This window comes from Bombyx mandarina, chromosome 13, assembly GCF_030267445.1.
Source record: "Bombyx mandarina strain Sakado chromosome 13, ASM3026744v2".
NCBI lineage: Eukaryota > Metazoa > Arthropoda > Insecta > Lepidoptera > Bombycidae > Bombyx > Bombyx mandarina.
The window spans coordinates 5,890,287-5,913,942 of record NC_143220.1 but is presented as its reverse complement, the minus strand read 5'-3'; the positions used below and the strand labels follow the sequence as shown (position 1 = coordinate 5,913,942).

Sequence of the window (23,656 nt, the reverse complement as noted above, 5' to 3'; positions counted from 1 at the left end):
CATGATGAGATTCCACATGAGACATGAGAATAAGATCGAAGTCCCGAGTAGCTCATAATTCTACTTGCTACGTTTTTACAAAGAAAATATGTAGTATCTTTACAGAAACCATAAAGATTACGTAATATTCTCAAACTGTTTACATTGTTACAAAATCGCAGTAAACATTAACAAAACGGTGAGCTTATTACGGACACGCCGACGGCCGCAAACACTTTTCTGTGTTAATAAATAACATTTTATTTATATTATTTCGACCGCGCCTGTTCACCGGGCCTGTAATTGTTCGGTGGAACAAGCAAATTTTAATGAAAAGTTCCCTCGAATGCTCCGTAAAGGCAACGTTTGTTGTACGCGTTTATTTATATTCAAATTATTTAAATGCAGTGTTACAGTTCCCAAAATATTCTTTTTTGGTCGTCTTGAAATTTGAGAATTCGTCAGCGTCATTTTTTAAATTATATTATATATGTAGTTATATTATTAAGTTAACATTATTTTATTATTTATTGTATTAGTTCCTTTATTAATTTTAATTTTATATTAGTAGTTGACAATTTTAATTTTAAAATTTTTAATTCGGTTTCATTTGATTTGTTTTCATTTTTGTTTGTTTTTGTTTTTAGTCATTATGATAAATTGTAATTTGAATTTTATTGTATTTTGATTTAGATGCTATGTAATTGTATGTGAAATTTTATGGGCTTAAGTTGCCTGAAATAAACGCATTTCATTCATTCATTGATGTGAACAGACTCGTGAGTAGTACCCATAGACACATCTCACTGAGTTTTTCGCATAATCTTCTCAGTGGGTCGCGACAGATACTTAGGCTATTATTTTTTTTTTTTTTTTTTTTTATTAGGCTCACAATACACATCACAAGCTAAAGATACATAAAAAACACAAATAAAAAGAAACAAAATCTGGCTTGCAACATAAGTTATGTGCGCACGACAAAACAAGACATATAGTGCTGAATTTGTATAACAATGTTCCTTACAATTATGACAAAACAACACAATAACAAAAACTAATCTAACGAATAATGTAAGGAAAAAAAAATATTCACAATATAATACATTAAACAATTACATTAACCTGCCTATTGATAAAGTGGAGGATGCCCTTGAACATTTTTCTAAACGAAACTAAAAACTATTAGAGAATAAGCAATGAAAAAAAATGGGTATATCTGTTTATTATTAAATTTTGAATATATTTGTGGATTCGTCTTGGCATTGGAATGTGTTGGCAAAGAGCTTCGTAAGCTTAGGTAGTCTAACGAGCAAGAGGTTGAATTTTGTTAAAATGCATAAGTACGCATAGTGTTTGTTGATTTCATTGGCAGATGACGTCACTTCCCATTTGATTTTGATTCCGCAATCGATAGACATTACAACATTAATCCAACCCTCGAGTTATAAGCTAAACCAAGTTTTAATTCCTAAAGCATGATTCACTGGAGACAGAACGATGGTACCAAGCGGACCTCAATATTATTTCGTCATTGCCAATTTTTTTTTACCAGTTCCTTAGGCTTATACGCCCAAAACGCTTTCGTGTGAACACGTTGTTGCATAGCTCTTATAAGCTGTATTATCGTATCACACAGGTGAGTATCATTATCCTGTACCTGTATATTTCTGCAGTGAAGCAGATTTGCTTTCCTGTTAAAGGGTGGGAGAGTGGGTGGAGGCATTCACGTTATGCTATCATTGTTTTAAACAATTCAAGACCAGGTGGACGATTAGTTCCCTTACCCACTAAGCAATAAAAAATTATACGAAATGTCTTGATTATAAAATTTGCTTCGGATTCTATTGCCATATGATACTTACCGTACTCTCAAAAGTATTATTCGAGAGCCTCTAAGTTAATTCTGCATGACAATTTTTTTCTAGATTTATATATTTCAACAATTTTTTTTTTTTTATTTTTTTTTATTGCATTGATGGATGGACGAGCTCACAGCCCACCTGGTGTTAAGTGGTTACTGGAGCCCATAGACATCTACAACGTAAATGCGCCACCCACCTCGAGATATAAGTTATAAGGTCTCAGTATAGTTACAACGGCTACCCCCACCCTTCGAACCGAAACGCATTACTGCTTCACGGCGGAAATAGGCGGAGTGGTGGTACCTACCCGTGCGGACTCCCAAGAAGTCCTACCACCAGTGATTACGCAAATTATAATTTTTGCGGGTTTGATTTTTATTACACGATGTTATTCCTTCACCGTGGAAGTCAATCGTGAACATTTGTTGAGTACGTGTTTCATTAGAAAAATTGGTACCCGCCTGCGGGATTCGAACACCGGTGCATCGCAACATACGAATGCACCGGACGTCTTATCCTTTAGGCCACGACGACTTCGAAACTTCGAAACTAAAAACTTTTAATCGACATAAATATTAATAATAAAAATAAAAACAAAAGCGAAACGCGTAAAACAACATTCACGTTCCGTCACCGTCGTCATTCCGCGACCAATTGCTGTATGTACTGTATTTTTATTTTATTCGCCGCCAGTTATCAGCCAGTATTGTTTCGGTGTCAATTATCGACGCGGCAATGCCATTGACAACATCACGGACAAAACGTAACACGAAAATGCTCTATGTATTTTCCTGCGTGCATTAATTTCCTCGTGTCGGTAAATAGGAAATGTAGGAATCCGTTTGTTTTGGGTGTGATGTTGAAGTTTTCATCGTGGAAATCGATTTTATAATATGTGCAGCGGCTTATTTGTACAAATTAACATTTTCAACCAACAAGGCTACTAGAGAGTAAAAAGTAGTAGTAAAGAATAAAAGTTTGTCGGTAGCTTTTTGTTCGTTATACACTTTACACATTTTAGCTCGATCTTGAAGTATATCGATGTCTGTTTAGCATTAAAATTTTGTACACTTATCTATTACTGACGACAGCTTAATAATGATTTTATTACTTGGCTATATACTTTATACTATGCTATAATGGCTTCATACCATAATATCCTGATAATAACCGGGGTAAAAAAGTAATTTTCACTTCGGTTTGATTTTGTAATACTATTTTCTTTGTTTATAAACCATAGAATTCGGTTAGGTAGAGCGCGGTGTGGGTAGGTCTCCCACGCGGTGCACTCACGACATGCTATGGTGGTTATTGTGGCGAGCCTTTTTTTTCAAGGTTTTTTTTTTATTGCTTAGATGGGTGGACGAGCTCTCAGCCCACCTCGTGTTAAGTGGTTACTGGAGCCTATAGACATCTACAACGTAAATGCGCCACCCACCTTGAGATATATAAGTTGTAAGGTCTCAGTATAGTTACAACGGCTGCCCCACCCTACAAAGCGAAACGCATTACTGCTTCACGGCAGGAATAGGCAGGGCAGTGGTAACTACCCGTGCGGACTCACAAGAGGTCCTACGACCAGTAATCACAAGAGATCCTACCACCAGTAAAAACCTTGGGGGAGACCCATATCCAGCGGATGGCTGTGGCCTTACAAAAAAATCGATTCGACATGGTTCGCTTAGAGCCACTGGGTCTATACAGTTTCCTCTGCGTTCTGTCTTGTTTAACCCACTGAAAGTGCTCTGAGGAATTTGACCCATCACCTTTACCACCCAACCATCTAACCTATCACTATAGCAGGTCGTCCATAGCGCCTGAAATCTAATTGCGCTTCTAGAGGTTCGCTGCGCGAGGTTGCGCTAATCTGTCTCATACCATTTGACTCTAGAGTAAAATTTAGGGAGATGTACCCTTCTGAAGGCACAAGTATTATTTTTTATTCTAGTGTGTACGTTATGGGTAGGTACGTTTTATGGGTAGGAATTAAAAGCTAAAAAAAACTTATAATCTTAAGATAATATGTATTACGAGTACAAAGCACGCTGATTGACATCTATACTAATATTATAAAGAGAAAAGATTTGTTTGTTTGTTTGTTTCGAATAGGCTCCGAAACTACTGGACCGATTTGAAAAATTCTTTTTCCATTAGAAGCCGACATTGTCCCTGCTAGGCTACTTTTTTTTATTTATTTTTTAATTTTTTTTTTTTGGTTTCATGTGTGTTTTAATGTTTCCGAAGCGAAGCGAGGGCGGGTCGCTAGTCTATATATATAAAAGAAAGTCGTGTTAGTTACACTATTTATAACTCAAGAACGGCTGAACTGACTTGGCTGAAAATTGCTGAAGAGGGTGCTTAGAACCAGGAGAAGGACATAGGATACTTTTTATCACATTCCCATGGGACGTTTTTTTTTTTGGTCGGTCAGGAGGAAATCGCCGGACTTCCGCCCTCCACTGGGGATAGAGGGGCGGAGCATGTCAGAGTCGAACTGACTAAAACCTCCTGTCGCTCAACAACCAACGTCCAAACCTCGCATGAGACAGAACTCATGAAGAGGCAAAGGGGGGAAAGTGAAGCGTTTAGTGCGGAGCACATCTCTCCCATCACCCTCCCCCTCGGGACGCCGGACCGGCGGTCGTCGGTGCCACGACCACCAGCCCTCTCGGTCGGCAGGCTATCGGAAGCCCGCCTAGATGGCGCCGGTTAGAGTGAGCTATCCTACGGAATACCCCGCTGGACCAGAACCAGCGTGGGTCGAGGATAGCCGGCCTTCCATCACCCGGATGCTCTTGCGTAAAACGCGTGCAGAGCAGCTTGCACGTCGTCTTCTTAGGTCCCCCTCGCCGGTCCCCAGACCGACATGTGAGGGGGGACCCGAAACGCTTAGAGGGCCAGGGCTTGGGCGAGATCCGCCTCCCTGGCCCCCGCTCGACGGCGGCGGGATTGTGCTTCTCTCACGCGCCCCGCCGCCTCCTTCTGCGAGATGGTGCACTCGCAGAAGTCGAGCATCGCCTTCCACGACTCGTCGTCGCCGAGCATCGATGCCACAACACTCGGCAACGACAAGTCGTTTCCTACTTTTGCGACGAGGACACGGCGCCACCCCTCCCATGCGGGGCAGGCGACGAGCGTATGCTCTGCCGTGTCCAAGTCGCAATCACAATGGTGGCACTCTGCCGTCGGTTCGGCTCTGATCCGGTGCAGGAACTCACCGAAGCAACCATGCCCAGTGAGCACCTGCGTGAGCCGGAAAATGAGACGTCCTCTGTCACGATTCACCCAATCCACAAAGACCGGGCGAATCGCCTCGACGGTCCTACGACCAGCCGAAGGATCAGCCAGCCGTCTGGACCATGACTCCAGCACGGACCGCCCAGATTGGGCCCTCCGCGCTCTGACCACACTGTGGCTGGGACGCGCCACGCCCCGGGTGCGAAGGTCAGCCCGCCACTGATAGTCAGCGGCGAGCGCCTCCGCTTCCAGAACCCAAGGCGGCGTCCCAGCCAGTACACACGCCGCCTCAAAGGAGATGGTGCGATAACCACGGATGACCCTGACCGCGATGGTGCGTTGCGGCCGTTGCAGCAGCTTCGCCACCCCCGCGGCCAGGGACTGGCCCCACACAGGCGCCCCGTATAGGGCCATTGATCGCACCACCCCCCCATGGGACGTGACATAAACCGTGGTATGACAAAACGCAACTGATATGGAATAGCAAAACGCAACTGACAGCTAAACGTTCTATGGTTAATTATAGTAGAATTTTGAAGTTAACAGGTTGATGTGTGTGAAACAAATCGTGTGGCGGAACTAAGTTCGCCGGGTCCGCTAGTTTGAAATAGAGTATTTCTTCGAAATTAGACATCACCACTATGATGTGTCGACACGCGCTTGTACTAATTGTTTAAAAAAATATTCTTTAAAAGTAATAATTGAGTAAAACAATATATCTTTAAGTTTCAGACAAATTTATTATACGAATAAATTAATTTTGTAATGTAACATCATAACTCGCAGCTTACATTACAGCTTTCGTAGAATTTATTATTTGTTTTGAAGTCTTGTATACTTCGGCCGATTTGATTTTTCATTAGATGATATTTTCTAACATATTCTGGATACGGCACACACGTCACGTTTCCCTATTTATTTTTTCCAGTCAGGAATCCCGTTTTTAAGTAAGCATTTCTCACTAAATGAAAGACACAGCATATAATATATTTGTTTCTGTTCGTAAACAAAACTAGAATTTGATAAACTTGATTCCTGATGATACCTTATGCGGAAAGCTAATCAGGGTTTTGACGTTGGTGCCTTAAAAGTGAAAGATAAATATCCTATCTAGATTATATTTTTATAGAATCGATGTTCATAAAAATGCTTCTAATTTAGATTTAAATTTAAATATCTGTGATGTGTGCAAGTAACTGAAACATAAATACGATTAAATCACAATGCTACTTTAGTATTTCCTGAAGTATGCCTCTTCAGGGATATTGTACTCTTCCGGTTGTTCCTGGTGGATTTCTGGTTTCTGTTTCGGCACGTAGGGATTTTTCAATGGATCAGCGTTCAGTCTGAAAAGGAATAGGTGCAATTCAGCTCGGAGGTTCATACACTATTTATTTATGACATTTATTTAACATTCGATTAATTACGTCAGTCTTGAGTTAAATTATATTCAAGCAACATAGCTCCTATTATATAAATGTTAGAGAAAAAGATACGATAAGCATCTATATTTTATTGCATAGATGGGTGAACGAGCTCACTGTACACTCGGTGCAAAGTGGTTACGGAAGACCATAGTTGTCACAATATAAATGCAGTCACTTTCCTTGAAACAGGTCGAAATCTAATGGTATTAACGTCTGGCCAATTACTCAAAGAGGAGTCTTCAACGGATTAGCTGCAGACATAGGTAAGATGGTGGTACTTACCCGTGCAGGTACAACATACTCTACCACCAGTTTTTACACAGCCTTATGAAATTTACGCGTTTGTTATTTAATTACACTTACAAAAGATACTGCATCACGAATATAACTTACTTGTAATGTTCAATGGCCTGTGAGCAGTCAACGTTGTACCACCAGTCGCAGGCGAACTTGGCTTGGTCGAACAGAGTTCCGTTGGTGCATAGGAACGAGGCGCCCTGGTGACCCTCGCGACCGTCGTGGCACACGTGGTAGGCCTGTAAGAGCAATTACCATCATTCAGCTGCACGTCATCTGTTCTATACAGGTTTCATTAGTAACAGTGGCGTACACTCCATTAGAGTACTTAAAATTGGATATCATCGCTGTCAAACCAAAATCTGCTATGTGTAAAAACTCTATTTTGAATTAACGAGTACAACAATTTTCGTATAAAATTTTATATAAAGGTGAATTTTTAAGAACTATATCAAATGAAAGCTATAGATAAATTTAAGGCTATAGACAAATAACAGTTTTTTTTATACGGTAGATAGGGCTGTGAACGATACGAAAAGGTCAAAAAGTAAAAATCTCAAAAAGTGCACTGCAGATTTTGGCTTGATAACGACGATATGTTAGTTTTTGTATTTAAATATTTTGTATTTTTTTTTATTGGCCTTGTAGGCAAACGAGCATACGGCCCACCTGATGGTGAGTGGTTACTGTCGCCCATGGACTTCAGCAATGCCAGGGGCAGAGCCAAGCCGCTGCCTACCGCTTAATACTCTCCACAAGCCTCGTTTGAAGAAAGACATGTCATAGCGCTCGGGAAACACCGTGGAGGGGAGCTCATTCCATAGCCGGATGGTACGTGGCACAAAAGATCTTTGGAAACGCACTGTGGATGATCGCAGTGGCTCCAGGTAGTTTGGATGTACTCTGCTCCGGTGGCGGGCGGTGCGATGGTAAAAACGAGATGCCGGTATCATCTCGAACAATTCCTCAGAGCATTCCACATGGAACATACGGTACAAAATACAGAGGGAACCGAATTCCCTCCGCAGACCCAGAGGTTCCAAACGATCCGTGAGAATGGGATTATCGACAATCCGAATGACCCTCCTCCTCCGTATGGAGTCAAATGGAAGAAGCTGGTATTTGGGAGCCCCGGCCCAGAGATGGGAGCAGTACTCCATGCGAGGCCGGACTTGTGCTTTATAAAGCAAAAGCCTTTGTCCAGGCGTGAAGTACCGCTTCGCTCTGTTGAGGACTTCCAGCATTTTGGACGCCAACTTGGCTTTGCCTTCCAAATTACTCCAAAACTGGACATCGCTCGAAATGTCAACCCCAAGTATCCCGATACTCTCGGAAGGTATACTCCTTGGAATTGCGGCGCCATGACAAAGGGGTCCTTCTTCGCAGTGAAAAGTCTAAGTCTCTTATTAGTTTGTTATCATTTTTAAAAATACTTTTTGAGTTTAATCTAAAAAATTTGGCGTTGCAGTTCTCCCTCCCTGGTTGAAGACCTAGACGAAGACCCAAGATGGGGTGGAAAGGTGTAGTGGCAAAGGACAAGAGGGAATATTATTGACGATGATATCGAATAGAAAGCGAAGTGGAAAAAAAAAAAGAATATCTGACCTCACTACCTATGTAGGATGTGGAGAGAGAGAAAGTTTAATCTAAAGAAATTCCCATTTCTAATTTCTGAGTTAATAATAGTTTACAGTTTTCATGGCCGCGACCTTCGATCAACAATAGTTACTATTGATGATCGAAGGCCGCGACCATAAAAAGCGCTTTATACCAGATAAATAACGAAAGAAATGTCATTGTCACAATTTAAATACGAAAACTTTACTATAATTTTTGTATATTGTGTTGAGTTTTAAGGCTGGTAAAGCAATTCAACAGACACTTCCATCCTTTTTTTTATGATTGAAAGATTACTGTTTCACCAAGCCAGGTGGGCGAGCAAAGGCCCAGCCAGGAGGGGTGAGATTTGCTAACTACTGGCCCAGCGCCTCCGAAGGAGACCTAACAACTCAAGAGCAATTGTCTCGCGAATGAATCTACTACCGTATCGGAATCGCGACCCGCTGAGAAGATCCGGCGAGAAACTCAGCGAGCTGATGCATAGGTTAGGTTGCAATTCGAACTCTTTGTCGAGTTCGACGAGTACGGTTACCGGGGTCCCTAAGCCTGCTCCTAGTGTTAGAGCTGAAGACGTCACTTCAATCCTTGGGATCTACGAGTATATGTCAATTGTAAATAAGACATTATGTGTATATTATCCATGAACAATACTTCGACGAAGTGTTTTAAAATGGGCTGGATTCATCTTAAATTTTATTTATGGCTTCAAATTAATATCTATAAACAGGTCGGGTGTGTGATTGTCAGTTCGTATTGCCATGAATTACATTAATGTCATTCATTCACTGAACGACCAAATAGTGTAGATGTCAGATATTTCGCTGCCTCTACTTCGAAATTTGAGTCAACTTTTTTATTTTTTTATTATGTCAATGGTTACATCCTCTGTATAGGTAAATAATAATCATGTCTTGTTGTAATTAAATTTTATTATAACAGACACTTTGACTTAATTGCTCAATATTGATGGCAGTATTCATATTGTATGTCATATTCCAGATATTAGCTCAGATATTATCAGAATTTCAGGTGGGCTTAGAGCAATGGCGGTTATGATCGGTATTTAAAAATTTTTTTGACAGCTGTCACTACATTGGCGTTAGTATCTCGAAGGAAATGCCTAAGTGAATTAATTATCTATTTGAAAGACCTAATTATCTGGTGAGAAACACATAAACTATATGTTAATTCTTTTAAGTATTTTCTTCGATTAAGCAAATTTAGGCATAATTGAAACTAATTTTTCGGTTTGATCTCGCATTTTTTATTGTCATTATATTATTACTCACGTTTCAAATTCAGTAGAAAAAACAGTTTTCGTCTGCCAAACCTCAAGTCAGTGCTATTAGTTCATTCTGTGTCAAATGAAATGTAAAAGTCTAGATATGATTTTAATAGAAGAATAGACGGTAGTTGGCAGCACAATATTCAAGGGCCGATAAAGTATTTGAAATGTTCGAAATAATACAATGACAATAAAAAACGAGAGATTAAACCGTAAAAGAGGTTTTAATAAACCGTAAAAGAGGTTTTAATTTTACGCTTTCTTTTTGTTACTTTTTTATTTTACTATCTCATTAAATAAGTTTATAACGTTTTGACCTTCTCGGGGTCAGGAGACATTAAATGAACGAGTGCTTATCACAATCGAGCAGACCAAAATTAAGTTTAAATTATGAACGTTAATTCGAATATCGAAGACTTTTAAATTGAAAAAAATATACACAAGGCATATAAACAAGTTATCTAGAAGTTCATACGAAACTTGTTGTGCCATATTGGGTGGTTATTGCGCAATATTACTGAGTGAATGCCAGCCTTTATGTAGACGTTTACAAAGTAAATATTTTGACTAGTGGATACTTAAGCAGATATGAAGACAACTAACTAACAGTCACTAGTAACATTTTTGGTTATACAAGACAAATTATAAATCTGTTGGTATAATTAAAAGGTATTTCTGTATTCGTAATGAGCGATGATGATTACGTATGATCAGTTGGGGCGATTCCTCGTTTCCCTATAGACGTAGTAAAAAAAAACCTTTATCGCTGATGCTCAGACTCACGAGTCAGTTGAAGTGGAAGCTACATCACAGCGCCCTTTGGAACCTGAGGTTGAAGTTTCCACTGCATCATACGAGGGCTGTTTCATCCTTTAGACAGAAACGCCCGACTGTTTCGCGGCAGAAATGGACAGGATTATGGTACCTGTCTGTAATGGTACCTATCAGGATTATGGTGCATTCGTATTTAGCGATGCAGCGGTGTTCGAATCCCGCAGGCGGGTACCAATTTTTACCATAGTACCAAAATACGTACTTAACAAATGTTCACGATTGACTTCAACGGTGAAGGAATAACATCGTGTAATAAAAATCAAACCCGCAAAATAATAATTTGCGTAATTACTGGTGGTAGGACCTCTTGTGAGTCCGCACGCGTAGGTACCACCGCCCTGCCTATTTCTACCGTGAAGCGGTGATGCGTTTCGGTTTGAAGGGCGGGGCAGCCGTTGTAACTATACTGAGACCTTAGAACTTATATTTCAAGGTGGGTGGCGCATTTACGTTGTAGATGTCTATGGGTTCCAGTAACCACCTAAAACCAGGTGGGCTATGAGCTCGTTCACCCATCTAAGCAATAAAAAAAAGTTTATTTGTAATTTAAAATGGATCTCACCTGACATCCAGTTTCAACGTTAGCATACATTCCAGGGTGTATCGGCACGTGCTCACACGAGAATCGAGTCTCCGGAACGGAGTGGTAGATGGGGTAGTCCACGCCAGGGGTTCCGGGAACGTTGCGCAGGTCCTGTGGCTTCTCGTGCTCTCTTAGGGGCTTTCTGATTAAAGCCTGTTCGAACTGGAGGCCGTAGGGTTCGTATCTCTGAAAAGAAATTCAGTAAAGTAAATTAACTCAGTTTGCTCTTTGGGTATGTGGTTAGTGTCTTTGATTACGGTATCACGGCTTCCAGACTCAATTCTCAGTCGTTGTTAAGGACATTTGTCGTTAAGCAGGGGCTTGGTAGTGCTGCTGACTTTGTAGATGTCAATAACCGACTGTAACTACTTGGTAACCAGGTGAGCCGCTGGCTCAACTGCCTATAACGTATGAAGGTCTTATTTTCTACGTCTATATCGCAATTTTTTATTTATTGCTTAGATGGGTGGACGAGCTTACAGCCCACCTGGTGTTAAGTGGTTACTGGAGCCCATAGACATCTATAGCGTAAATGCGCCACCCACCTTGAGATATAAGTTCTAAAGTCTCAAGTATACCTATAGTTACAACGGATGCTCCACCCTTCAAACCGAAACGCATTACTGCTTCACCGCAGAAATAGGCGGGGTGGTGGTGCCCTCCCGCGCGGACTCACAAGAGGCCCTACCACCAGCAGATGTGTGTTTACAGCATCAATACTGTAGAAAAAAGCGATTTTTGAGGTTTATTGTAATTCAGTAAGTTTGTCAGTGACCCACAGTTGTGAAAAGAACCAGCTGTGTTTTGTGAATATATTTTTTTTCTGTAAATAAGCCTCAATAAGATTAGGCTGTGGTCTCTGTAAGTTTTCTATACTATATTACATAATAAACACGTTATATGTACTAGAACTATATTAGATCCATGGGCCGAGCACGTGTTGCGAAATCGATCAACTCGTCCGGTAGCGAGAGGCAGTCATGGCCAACCAGAGTTGCGTACACCCCAAGACTAGTATCTGTGTCACACACTCAGCTCTAGACATAGAGACGAAATGTCAGATGTTAGCTATTTTAACATATAAAAATACACACTTAAAACTGTTGGAGTTGTTATGTGTGCGACGTTTCTAGGGTAAGATTTCTTTACGCAATTGATTTAAATGCCCTAGAGGCTGATAATCGAAAATACTAGAACAATCTGGAGAAAAGTTATTTCAAATTTTTTTTTAGATCGGACTGTATGCCTCTGTTCTTTAGGATTTTTTCATTTTCAAAAATATTTACACAAATTCTTTGTTTGTGTAAGAGTGAGAGATAAGTAACACAATATAATTGACATTTCGAACTTACGTTTCAAGATGAGAGGTATCGTTTTATGGGTTGCAGTAAACGCCTAATACTAGATAGTAAGTGAGCTCATCGCCCCGTCTCTATAAAAAGCGAACCTGATAAACGTCAGACGAAAATTAATGCTTAAGTGCTTCTTAGATTAAACATTGTCTGATGTTTAATTTTAAAAGCTCGTAGCGGTGAAGTACACAAGTTTCGTTTTAAGAATTTTATTAGTTGCTGGAGAGTTTCCGTTTTTTTTTTCTTCTTAACGTTTAAACGCAGACTACAAGAGCCTGTACAAGGTATATTGTACGAGCTATATGACGCTACCGCGGATAAATGTCAATACGTTTTAGACGTCAGGTGAAGAACTTTAAATCCAAGTTGAATTTTTCGTTTGAGGTAAACACTGATCCGGAACGTGTTTATGAAATATTTCCACTATAAATTATATATTTCTTCAACGAGGATTGTGGAGAGTATTAAACGGTAGGCAGCGGCTTAGCTCTGCCCCTGGCATTGTTGACGTCCATGAGCGACGGTAACCACTCACCATCAGGTGAGCTGCTTGGTAATAAAAAAAAAGTTTTCTTACAGGAGAAAATCACCGGATCCCTTCATTACAGGTGGGGTATGTGGAAGTTGAACCTCACCAAAAACTCCTGCCGCTCACAGCTGGTTCTCGACACCGGATCGGGTCAGAGCCCAGTGACCACATTGAGACGGCGGGACAGAGTCGACGCAGAGCATATTACTTCCATCCCGCATAGTGGATAGGTAGGGTAGGTATTAAAATCCCGCATAACTACAGCGAAGCTTGTTTGCGGGTTTGAAGGGTAATTGGGGCGTGTTGGATTGAGTCGGATGACTGCTTTGCGCTTGAAATAGGCAGAGTGGTGTTAATTATCCGTAAAATAGGGTTTGGATTTCAGCAGGGATAGGCTAGATGGTTGTCCTAATCTGTATGGTACAACAATACCTTATATTAGCAACCATTTATCACGTAACTAATTGTACAACTCGATAAAAAGAAAAGTGGCCCTTGTTATGCTACATTTTCAAATTTCTTGTAGTCTGCCTTCCAGCCATTGTGATTAAAATATTACGAGGTTTAAGAACCCTCAGACTTGAAGAAGTCATTGTGAGAGTAAACTTTTCGAATAGAACTGTTATGTTTTTTGTTTTCATGAAATTGTTCTTTCATGAATTAGGGATGTGCAATTATTACTCAAACACTTATTTGTTTTCTGTGTATTCGATATTAGTTGCAGAGTTAGATGTTGGAGATTCTTCGTATGTAAAAATCGGGTCCGGTAGTCGTGGTCCTGTACCCAAAATAAAGTAAAAGTTCTAGAATCTATACGCAATCTTACGAGATTTCTACCTTATATATTTTTGATGCTTATGGGCTCCGGTAGCTATTTAATACGTGGACTCTGTACTCTATTTTACTATCTATGGAATATAAAAAAACTGACAGTATTTGGGATTTCAATCCACAGATTCGGTAGAATCTGGCGCCAAGTTCCGTTCAAAAATCTTGTTGTAAACGGAGCGCCATACTACCGACTGTGTTTACTGTAAGCAGAACGGTTTTTTGAGGTTAAGTACAATGCGTGCAGTTCGAAAATCATTTGTAATTGCGATATTTTCAACTTTATTCCGTCAGTTTTTAAGCCATCATTATCGCTTTTTACATTGAGATTGCTATCAAATTCGGCTACTTAAATTTTCAAGGTAAGAAAAAAATATTCGAAAATAAACTAAGAAAGAACATTATCTAAGTTTCTAAAATTGGACAAAGACAGAAATTACGACTACGATAAAGGTACGCTTCGAGTCAGTGGGTGGAGGGTATCAAAAGAAAAAAAATAACGTTGATTCCAGAAAGGTCTACATCAAAATTATTCTTCACATTAATTAGCTTTCATTCGAAAACACTTCCGAACATCAAATGACAGACGAGCATAATTACGGCGACAGTTCTCATTCCTTAATAATATCTCGCCATGACTTCCTCCATTAAAACCGCCACATTTCCTCCTCAAAGACCTTAACTAAGCGTTAAATGAAAAATTTTGTGCGCGAAAATCGACGAGGTGTAAATTTGCGAAATTACTATAGAATACAAATTTGTTTGAGAAACGAACTTTCAAACAATTTCCACTTTGAAAGCTTTGATCAAAGAAACGAAACTAAAAAACAGAAGATCCCGCGTCCAAAATAAACGGGAGCGAATTTAGTCAGAGATAATTCCCCTTTGAAGATCCCTCGAGGGAAACAGTGAGAGAGTAAATTGCAAAAGTTAGTGTTCCCTTATGAGACGAGTTATTGCTCGTTGATATATTTGGGCGAGTGGACGCGGTTTTATTGTCATAGTGGAATGGCCTCAGGATTTACTGCCGTTTAATGGTGATAAGAACGAGGTCCGGTGAACGATGTGACCGCAACTTTGATTAAGATATCCGTTGTTGAATTCGGGTAGGGGATTCTTGAAACATTTATTACTTTGCTCGAAGATAATAGGAGTTTCTTTTTTAAAATTGGCAAAATTGTTTTCTTCCTCATTTAAAGCAGCTACCGGAACACAAATAATACACTATTATACTACAATCAGAAAGTTGATGGCTACTTTAATGCATTTGGTATTTGAAGTCATATTTGCATTGAAAACCCACACTTCATATCCTAGTGATCTTTCCCTTGTGCCTTGTCCAGAATAATAAAATTATTTATTGCCTTTGACCTATTGAGGATGTCTTTGAGCTGAACGTAGTAGTGACCAATTTTCCTTACAATCCTTTTTGGATAGGAACCAAAAACAGGTGGTATGGAATAGATGGTACACAGACCAAGGTACCCACACAGACTTAGAACAGGCTTAGTCACCAAATTAATGACACTATTACCCTTATTCTAGATTCTAAGTTTGTGCTTCGAAGCATCATGCTATGTCCTTCGAAAAGTACCATAGCTTTTATACATGTGATAATTAAACTACAGCTTGATGTTTGAAAGTGGATAGTTGTATTCTATAATAATAAGTATCTTAGATTTTTATATATCTATATAGATATGTAAGTGTTTCCTGTGTGAAAGGCAATAGATAATTTTATTTATTTATTGTTACATATTGTTTCGTTTGATTAATAGTTTCCTAATTTTTTTTTTAGTACTGCCCCAAAGGTCAGAAGTTTTTGTATTGTTCATACTTTGAGCAAGTACTTATATGCCAAAATATGAACAATAACCACGATTTCTTTATCCTTAAAAACACAACAAGATGTATGGGCAAACTTAGGACCTAAAACTTTACATGGCCCTATTCTAATTTCCCCGTCCATGGCGGCCGCTTTTAACAAAATTTTAAACGCAATTTTGAAAGTTAACTTCGTCCCTTCAGTGAAATATGTTTTGTTATTTGAAAACTTTTAAAATTATTACGCTTCCACGGCTTCCCGTTATGTAGTTGTTAAATACTATCACAAACTTTATTTGTATGTTAACTTTCGGGAATTACGTAGATAGCTTAGAAATTATTTTGTGTGTTTGTAATTGCTTAGAATAGTTCTACTCTTTTAATTTATTATAAGAAAGTAATAGTATTATAAGGCCGTAGTAAGTATATTTATAATAATATTAGTATGATGGTGTAATTTACAATAAGGTATTCTCATGTTGTATTTGTTATTTTAGTTATGTGTTATTTGTTCTACACACACTTATCACTTTTTATTATTATTCTCATTATCCTCTCGCAGGTCTGCTGGAAGAGATTTCTCAAAGAAATAAGCAGTGCCTTTGTACATAATTTTCCTATTACTCTGTACTGTGTCTTGTTTTCTGTGTGTACATAAATAAATAAATAAGTATAAAAGTGCGCGTTTGGGATGGTATGGACATGTGATGAGACGAGATGAAAATGAGGTAGGTAAGAGAATGTTAACTATGAATGTGGAAGGATATAGAGGAAGAGGTAGACCTAAGAAGAAATGGATGGATTGCGTGAAAGACGATATGGGTAAGAGGGGAGTGAGCGAAGAAATGGTATATGATAGAAGAGTAAGGAAGGAGAAAACATGTTGCGCCGACCCCAGGTAACTGGGAGAAGGGCAGGAGAATGATGGTATAATTTACAATAAACTAGTAGTTTAAGTAGTAAGTTAGGCCACCTCTTGACCTTTAAGAGGACTCTAAGGTCGCTTTCTTTGAAAGCAATAAAAAAAACTTCCTTTTTGTGATTGTGATTTAAAATAAGAGTTTATACTAGTTGCACTAGTTGTGTGATTTTTTTTTCATTTGATCGGCTATACTAGAATCCAGTCCACGTGATATTAATGTGAATACCGCTACTCACAACGATGTCGAAATAAGCAGAATCTTATTTTTCCAACCACGTTTTTTTAATTTTATTATTACTTGTGGTGTACTTTTTATTACTTGACTGGTGGTAGGACCTCTTGTGAGTCCGCGCGGATAGGTACCACCACCCTGTCTATTTCTGCCGTGAAGCAGTAATGCGTTTCGGTTTGAAGGATGGGGCAGCCGTTGTAACTATACTGAGACCCTTAGAACTTATATCTCAAGGTGGGTGGCGCATTTACGTTGTAGATGTCTATGGGCTCCAGTAACCACTTAACACCAGGTGGGCTGTGAGATCGTCCACCCACCTAGAAAAAAAATAAAAGAAAAGTTGGTTGGGTGGATGAGCTCACGGTCCACCCGATCTTAAGTAGTTACCGGAGCCCATATACATCTACAATGCAAATGCGCCACCCACCTCGAGACAAGAACTGTAAGGTCTCACTTTTCACAGCACAACGGCTGCTCCGCCCTTCAAACCGAAACGCATTACTGTTTCACGACAGAAATAGGCAGGGTGGTGGTACTTGGCCGTGCGGACTAACAAGACCAGTAATCTTATCAGCGTGCTCAATAAACATCAAATATACTCACTTGTAAATAGGCCGCGTCAGAAACAACTCCGCAGAGTAGCGCGCCAGTCAACGCCCTCAAGACAGCCTTACCCATTTCACCGCACATGTTGCTAGCGTACAATTGTTCACACGATGCAAAGCTACACTGTGACTCGGTGGTTAAGCAAAGTGAATGGTCGATCCCCTCTCGGTAGACGCTGGTAGCGGCGATTACTCAAGTTGCGGGGGAATGTTTGACATTGTTAATGTAGTTGCCCTAACAATTTTACTGGGCTCCGGGTTAGATATTGGTTATTAGGGCTTAGGCTTGTCTTGGTATATATTTCGGCACCCATAAGAAAGGCGAATGACCTAACTTATATGAATATGAAACTTTATTATTAATACTCTAAGTCTCCAAGTCTAATATACTGGTGGTAAATGAAGGGATGACGTATATTCGAATTAAATTTTTGCTGCTGGATTACTGGCTGCTATATTCAATTTAGAGGTTAGTTTTGGGACTGACAGTGCAAGGTGATCAGCGGCTTTGACATAAAATTATTGATACCAGAAAGTCTTTTTTTTCAAACTCACATAACTGTTAAAAGATTTGTAACAACATATTTTACAGGTAATAAGCCAAAATTAAACATAATAAAACATGTAACGTAATATTAAATAACAAAAAGCATTACAATATTACGTTAATTGCGATCGTTTGATAACAAAACACTTTCAGTCATACGGTTCGTTGGCTACGTTATGTGGCCGTGTGTTGGTTTTTTCCGGAAATCATCGGATTTTTTAATAATTTTTTTTAACATATAAGAGTTATATAGGATAATTACAGTTATAATATAATCGAAACTCAAGTACTATGAGTTTTGCTAACATTGTTGCACTACTAGAAGAATAAAAATATATACAATTTAAAAAAATTTATCATTGTGATCTAATTGAAAAGTACTTGCACACAGGAAACAGCTTTTGTTGGAGATTAGACTTCGACTCGTAATGAAATTACAAAAAAATTCAATGGAATTCAGAAGCTCCTCAGTTTTTAAGGTCGGTTAAATTATTTAAAAAATATCCGTTAATAATTCGTCGGTTTGCTATCGGAACAACAAAGCGGAGGTCGGATTTAAAGTTTCAGAAATATTTAGGGCTATGGATCGTCCGAGTTCCGCGAAGGGTTTCCTTACGAAATATCATGTTTAACAAGAGCCCACTTGCCGCCAATCGATACGGTTTATTGCAAAACCTTGTAGATTGCTGGTCTGGTCTTTGTAGCTCGTCGTACTTTGGTTTCGTAAGATATGTTGGAAATTTAATTATTTGTTAAGTGATTTATTTATAATGTTGTATAGCTATTTATTTATACAAATTGTATTTGTAAACGAAAGTATTTGTAGAATTGCTTGACATTGTACTCATGATATCTGACATGATAAGACTATGGAAATGAAAAAAATATATATATTAAGGTACTTCGCACTACCCGGTAACCGTAGTCGTCGGATTTGGCAAAAAGTTCGACGTGCAACCTAACTCATGCATCAGTCCGTAGGTTTCTAGCCGAATCTTCTCGACGGGTCGCGATTCCGATCCGCTTGTAAATTCATTCGCGAAGCAGCTGCTCTTGAGTTGTTAGTTCTCCTTCGGATGCGCTCGGGCAGCTCTTAGCTAATCCCACCCCTCCTGGCTAAGCCTTTGCTCACACACTCCTGTCCTGGCCCTTATATCATAAAAAAAAAACTTCGCTCTACGCAAATGCGAATATCTTGAGAGCTTCATACATTTATTGCGGTCGTATTCGTACTATCAATGCTTCTTTTGTAATGTTTCGCTAATCACAGCGAGGTATGATTTCATGGATTTTTCTTAGACCTACAAGAGATGTATGTTTTGTAATTTGATCTTTATTATCTTCGAATTAGCATTCAATGTACATACATTTGAATTATTATCAATCAATAGTCATTGTTTAAAAAAGAACATATCATAGTGCTAGGTGTTTACTTATTACATTTTCGCGCATATTATATAGATTTATGATTGGCTCTAAAATTGGGTGGTTTTTTTTCTTCCTATCTATTGGTAGTAGCCTCGAGGGGTTGTGCTTGCTTCATCGGACCTGGTGGATAGTATGTAGTAAAGACGATTTCTAGATACACGCTGTGATTAACCAAACGGATAATCTCTGCTCTGGTTTTTTTATAATTATCATTGACAATTTTAAGCGTAAAATATTTTAAACTTTAAAGCTATGAACAGTTTGTCAAGTGCTCGGATTGAATTTTAGATTTCTGGTTGTAATTACCGACGCTTGTTACGAAATCTTAGCGTGCAGTACGGACCTTCGATGAACGAGTTTCGATATAATTACACGTCCTGCCAAAATAATTGGTTTAATACATAACCAAAACTGGTAGCAAGCTTATAGTTTTTTTTACAGGTTTGTTATAAAACTAGTGAGGATTATTTACACAAGTTTTAATGTATTTTTAGTTGTTATAAATTTATTATTGGTAAATTGAGATAGTCATCCATAACGAATACCATGGAGACAATGTGAGATAGCACTGCTATTCTGTTTTTTCTTTTGCCATGCAATTATGCAGCAAATTGTATTTCGGAGTTTTATTCTTCAAAGCAAATATTCCAAAGCAAACGGAAATCTTGATTAATATGCGTAAAACAGCATGTAATTACTGTTCGATTTTCGTTTATTGAAGTGTTAACTTTAGACATCTACAACGTAAATGCACCACACACCTTGAGATATAAGTTCTAAGGTCTCAGTATAGTTACAACGGCTGTCCCACCCGTCAAACCGAAACGCATTACTGCTTCACGGCAGAAACAGGCGGGGCGGTGGTACCTACCCGTGCGGACTCACAAGAGGTCCTACCACCAGTAATTACGCAAATTATAATTTTGCGGGTTTGATTTTTATAACACGATGTTATTCCTTCACCGTGGAAGTCAATCGTGAACAATTGTTAAGTACGTATTTCATTAGAAAAATTGGTACCCGCCTGCGGGATTCGAACACCGTTGCACCGCTATATAGTACATACGAATGCACCGGACGTCTTATCCTTTAGGCCACGACGACTTCAGTATTTCTTATGTGAGGGTAAGACGCTGCGTTACGCAAGGCGTTACTGCGCCAGTCTGTTTGGCTTCCCTTTCTCTCACGCATATGGCAGCGGTACAATTTTCATTACATTGTCATATTAATATACATAAAATTTATTAATAACCTAAGCCTTTCTCAAACTATTTCAATATTACCTAGTTCAACTTAGATTAGTTTAAGCTATCACTTCTGTCGGGCGTCCGGAGACGTACAGTTTTTTATTGCCTGCATAGTTAGACTAGTATACAGCCCATTTGATGGTAAGTAGTCCCGTCGCTTACGGATATTAGCTATGCTTGAAGCACGGACATGCCCCTGCCTATGATTGAGTACTCTCTTCGTATATATCAATGGGTTATAAACGTATTTTTTTGTTAGAACACAAACTGCAACAAAACACTCCAATAAATTTTACGTAACATAATAAATTATATTGTCGTCACATTTACAAGAAACCGCAGTTATAATACAATGTGTGCGTTAAAAAAAAAACGTTTCCGCAAAGCAACGGACGATTAATTCAAACAATTATCCACTCCGCGTTGGCCTCAAGTGTAAGTAAAAGCTGTGTGTTCGTTGCGTAATTTCACTTTTAATGGCGTCGCTATCTGATAGTCATTCCCATAATTTAAATCAAACGATTTGTCATTAAATATACGTGTTTTGCTAATAGTATTATTTTGTGTCGTTATCCTAAGTTATTGTTTAAGGACTTTCCCCCTCCGCTTTGCTAAGAAGCAAGTAATAGCAACTGAAGCGAATCCAGCAAATTCCTCATTCATAGAATAGACTGTTTAATGTTTTACCTCATTCGGCATAGATCGATAAACTGCTTAATGTAATCGATACATTAAGCTTTCCGTTAAAGTATCTTAGTCGAACTCACTTTCCACCAATTGTTCAGCCGAAGGCCATGGCCATGGCATGGAAACTTTAATGCCACCGCTACATTAGCGGTTATTATAGCATTAGCGGCATTTACGTTGTAGATGTCTATGGGCTCGAGTATCCACTTAACACCAGGTGGGCTGTGAACTCGTCCACCAATCAAAGCAATAAAAAAATAGGCAGGTTCCGAATATTCAATTGCAGAGGTTGTACTTTTTCATTTATTATATATGATTCCTTTTCTTCGATATCCGCAAGGCGTAGATATAATTAAAACGATTTTTAAGGTTTAATCTGGCATTTGTTCTTTTATTATTTCCAAATAATTCAGATACTTTACAGTTTTTCTGGTCACGGACTAAATCTAAAATATTTATCTAATATATATATATTTTAAATTATAGTCGAAATAAGATACCTAAATTAAATTTCGGTTCATTTTGTGATTAGAGAGCGCCTTAGGTAGAAGAAACAAGTGTATTTAAACTTGTGAACGAGTACATTATCTCGCGTCCAAGGCGTCAGTGTGTCTAACTTCTCTCCAACGAACTGCAAAACATTGATGTGGTATTAAAATAATATTTTAAATTAGGGTTAAAACAGTTTGTTTTGTGGTTTTTGTAGGCAGATGCCCCATCTGATGGTGAGTGGTTACCGTCGCTGTTAGCCGCATAGTTTTAATCAAGGAACTTATTTGGTACGCGTGCCCGAAATAAATTCATATAGACACGCGAGTAATATCAAATATCTTTTACCACTGATTCCAACCGGGAATTAAATCCGAAATCCTTGATCAGAATTACAAACCACTGGATCATCAAAGTAATATATATTCAACTTTATTACCCCTAAAGGACGATTTCTTCGTGACGCTCACAATTAATCCTACCTAACCATACAGGTTTACCTATTATTATTTATTTATCGTCTTTATACATTTGCCACATAAATCGCTTACTAGTTGAATGGCATCTAGTTAACCGAAGGGAACTGATGGACTAAGTTAGCGGAAGCTAATTCTGTTTAATAGTTGCAAACGGTGACGACCACCGCTACCGGTCCGGAAGCTGTCCAATACACATATGTACGTGCAAACATAAGCTCAGAGGAGCTTCCGGAATAAAGCCACATATACCTACGTAGCTTCAGGGAGAAAATCACTTAGCTCGCCATTACTGTTTAGTTGAGCGGAAGTTATCGTTTTTGATTAAATTGAATAAATAAATAAATGTATACTATCACAAGCCGCTAACGCCTGATGGGAGAGCGTGTATGGTTCCACTGGTAAGTCGCGACAATCGTGCATTATAATAAACATAGATTTTATTGGGTGGACTATTTTAATGCATGGAAGGGTGAAAAGAAGCCACTGCCCATTACCGGTGATGTTAACTATCAACAACGTAAATGCTGCCACCCACCTGGAGACCTTCAAGTCTCATTTGTACAGTACAATGGCTGCCCCACCATTCAAACCGGAACGCAATACTGCTTCGCGGCAGAAACAGGCAGAGTGGTGGTACTTGCCTATGTGTGTTCACGTTATGGGAAGATTAATTCAAGGACCAAGTGAAATTAAAAGTGAATCATAGACAAAAAACCTGTATCCCACTCTCTCCGTAGAGTTACAACCGGAAGTTTTTCTATTTTTTTTAAATATAATTTGATTATTGAGAACGCAGACATCAAGTGGCAGACTACAAAAGCACCACCTGTCCTATCGTTGAGTGTAAACGCACCACCACTTTGCGTGGTATGGCGAAATCGTTGAAATAGGTATGGCGGTTCCTCTCCACGGCATTTGCACGTTCTCCTCCAAACGGGCCTTGAAGTCTTCATTGCTTGGCTCAAAGGCTCAGCAGTGGCCTTGAAAGTGCAGAGGCTCATAGACGACGCTGATCGTTCACCATCAGGAAAAGTACGAAATCTCCCTAAACATATTCCAAAATGGCATAACAATAGCAGACAGTAAACCATTTAATTTATTTACATAATGACTTCGAATACCTACATGAGCCGTTACGAAGCGAGCGTGCAGGGCGGCGGGCGGTGCGCTGCGAATACCTAAAATGCGTAAACGTGAACGTTTACACGGAGACTTTAATAAAACACGTCTTACGGCCATATGTTCCGGCCTCTAATATCGAACGGGGCGGTGTTTACATGGGGGAATGCGTAATGAATACAACGTGTGGCGTTCGTCGCTTGTCTCGTCGAAGTCACGTCAGACTGGCCTTTTTAAAACTGGA

At 39.2% G+C, this 23,656-nt stretch overlaps 1 protein-coding gene across 1 annotated transcript; it reads right to left on the bottom strand.

Annotated features, from left to right (window-relative positions):
- Positions 1-5,796: 5,796 nt before the first annotated feature.
- On the bottom strand, positions 5,797-17,856 carry LOC114239794 (uncharacterized). Its single transcript, XM_028170187.2, has 4 exons — positions 17,415-17,856; positions 11,104-11,310; positions 6,899-7,041; positions 5,797-6,424 (listed from the first exon to the last, which is right to left on the bottom strand). The coding sequence occupies exons 1-4, from the start codon at positions 17,499-17,501 to the stop codon at positions 6,310-6,312; spliced, it is 552 nt and encodes a 183-aa protein (XP_028025988.1). The 5' UTR covers positions 17,502-17,856; the 3' UTR covers positions 5,797-6,309.
- Between the last annotated feature and the right edge of the window lie 5,800 nt (positions 17,857-23,656).

Excerpts from the sequence above, each read along its gene's own strand:
- LOC114239794 (XM_028170187.2), bottom strand. The coding sequence starts at position 17,501 with ATGTGCGGTGAAATGGGTAAGGCTGTCTTGAGGGCGTTGACTGGCGCG. Across the intron at positions 11,311-17,414 it reads CTGACGCGGCCTATTTACAA|AGATACGAACCCTACGGCCT; the intron begins GTGAGTATATTT and ends ATTTCTTTTCAG. Across the intron at positions 6,425-6,898 it reads CAGGCCATTGAACATTACAA|ACTGAACGCTGATCCATTGA; the intron begins GTAAGTTATATT and ends ATTCCTTTTCAG.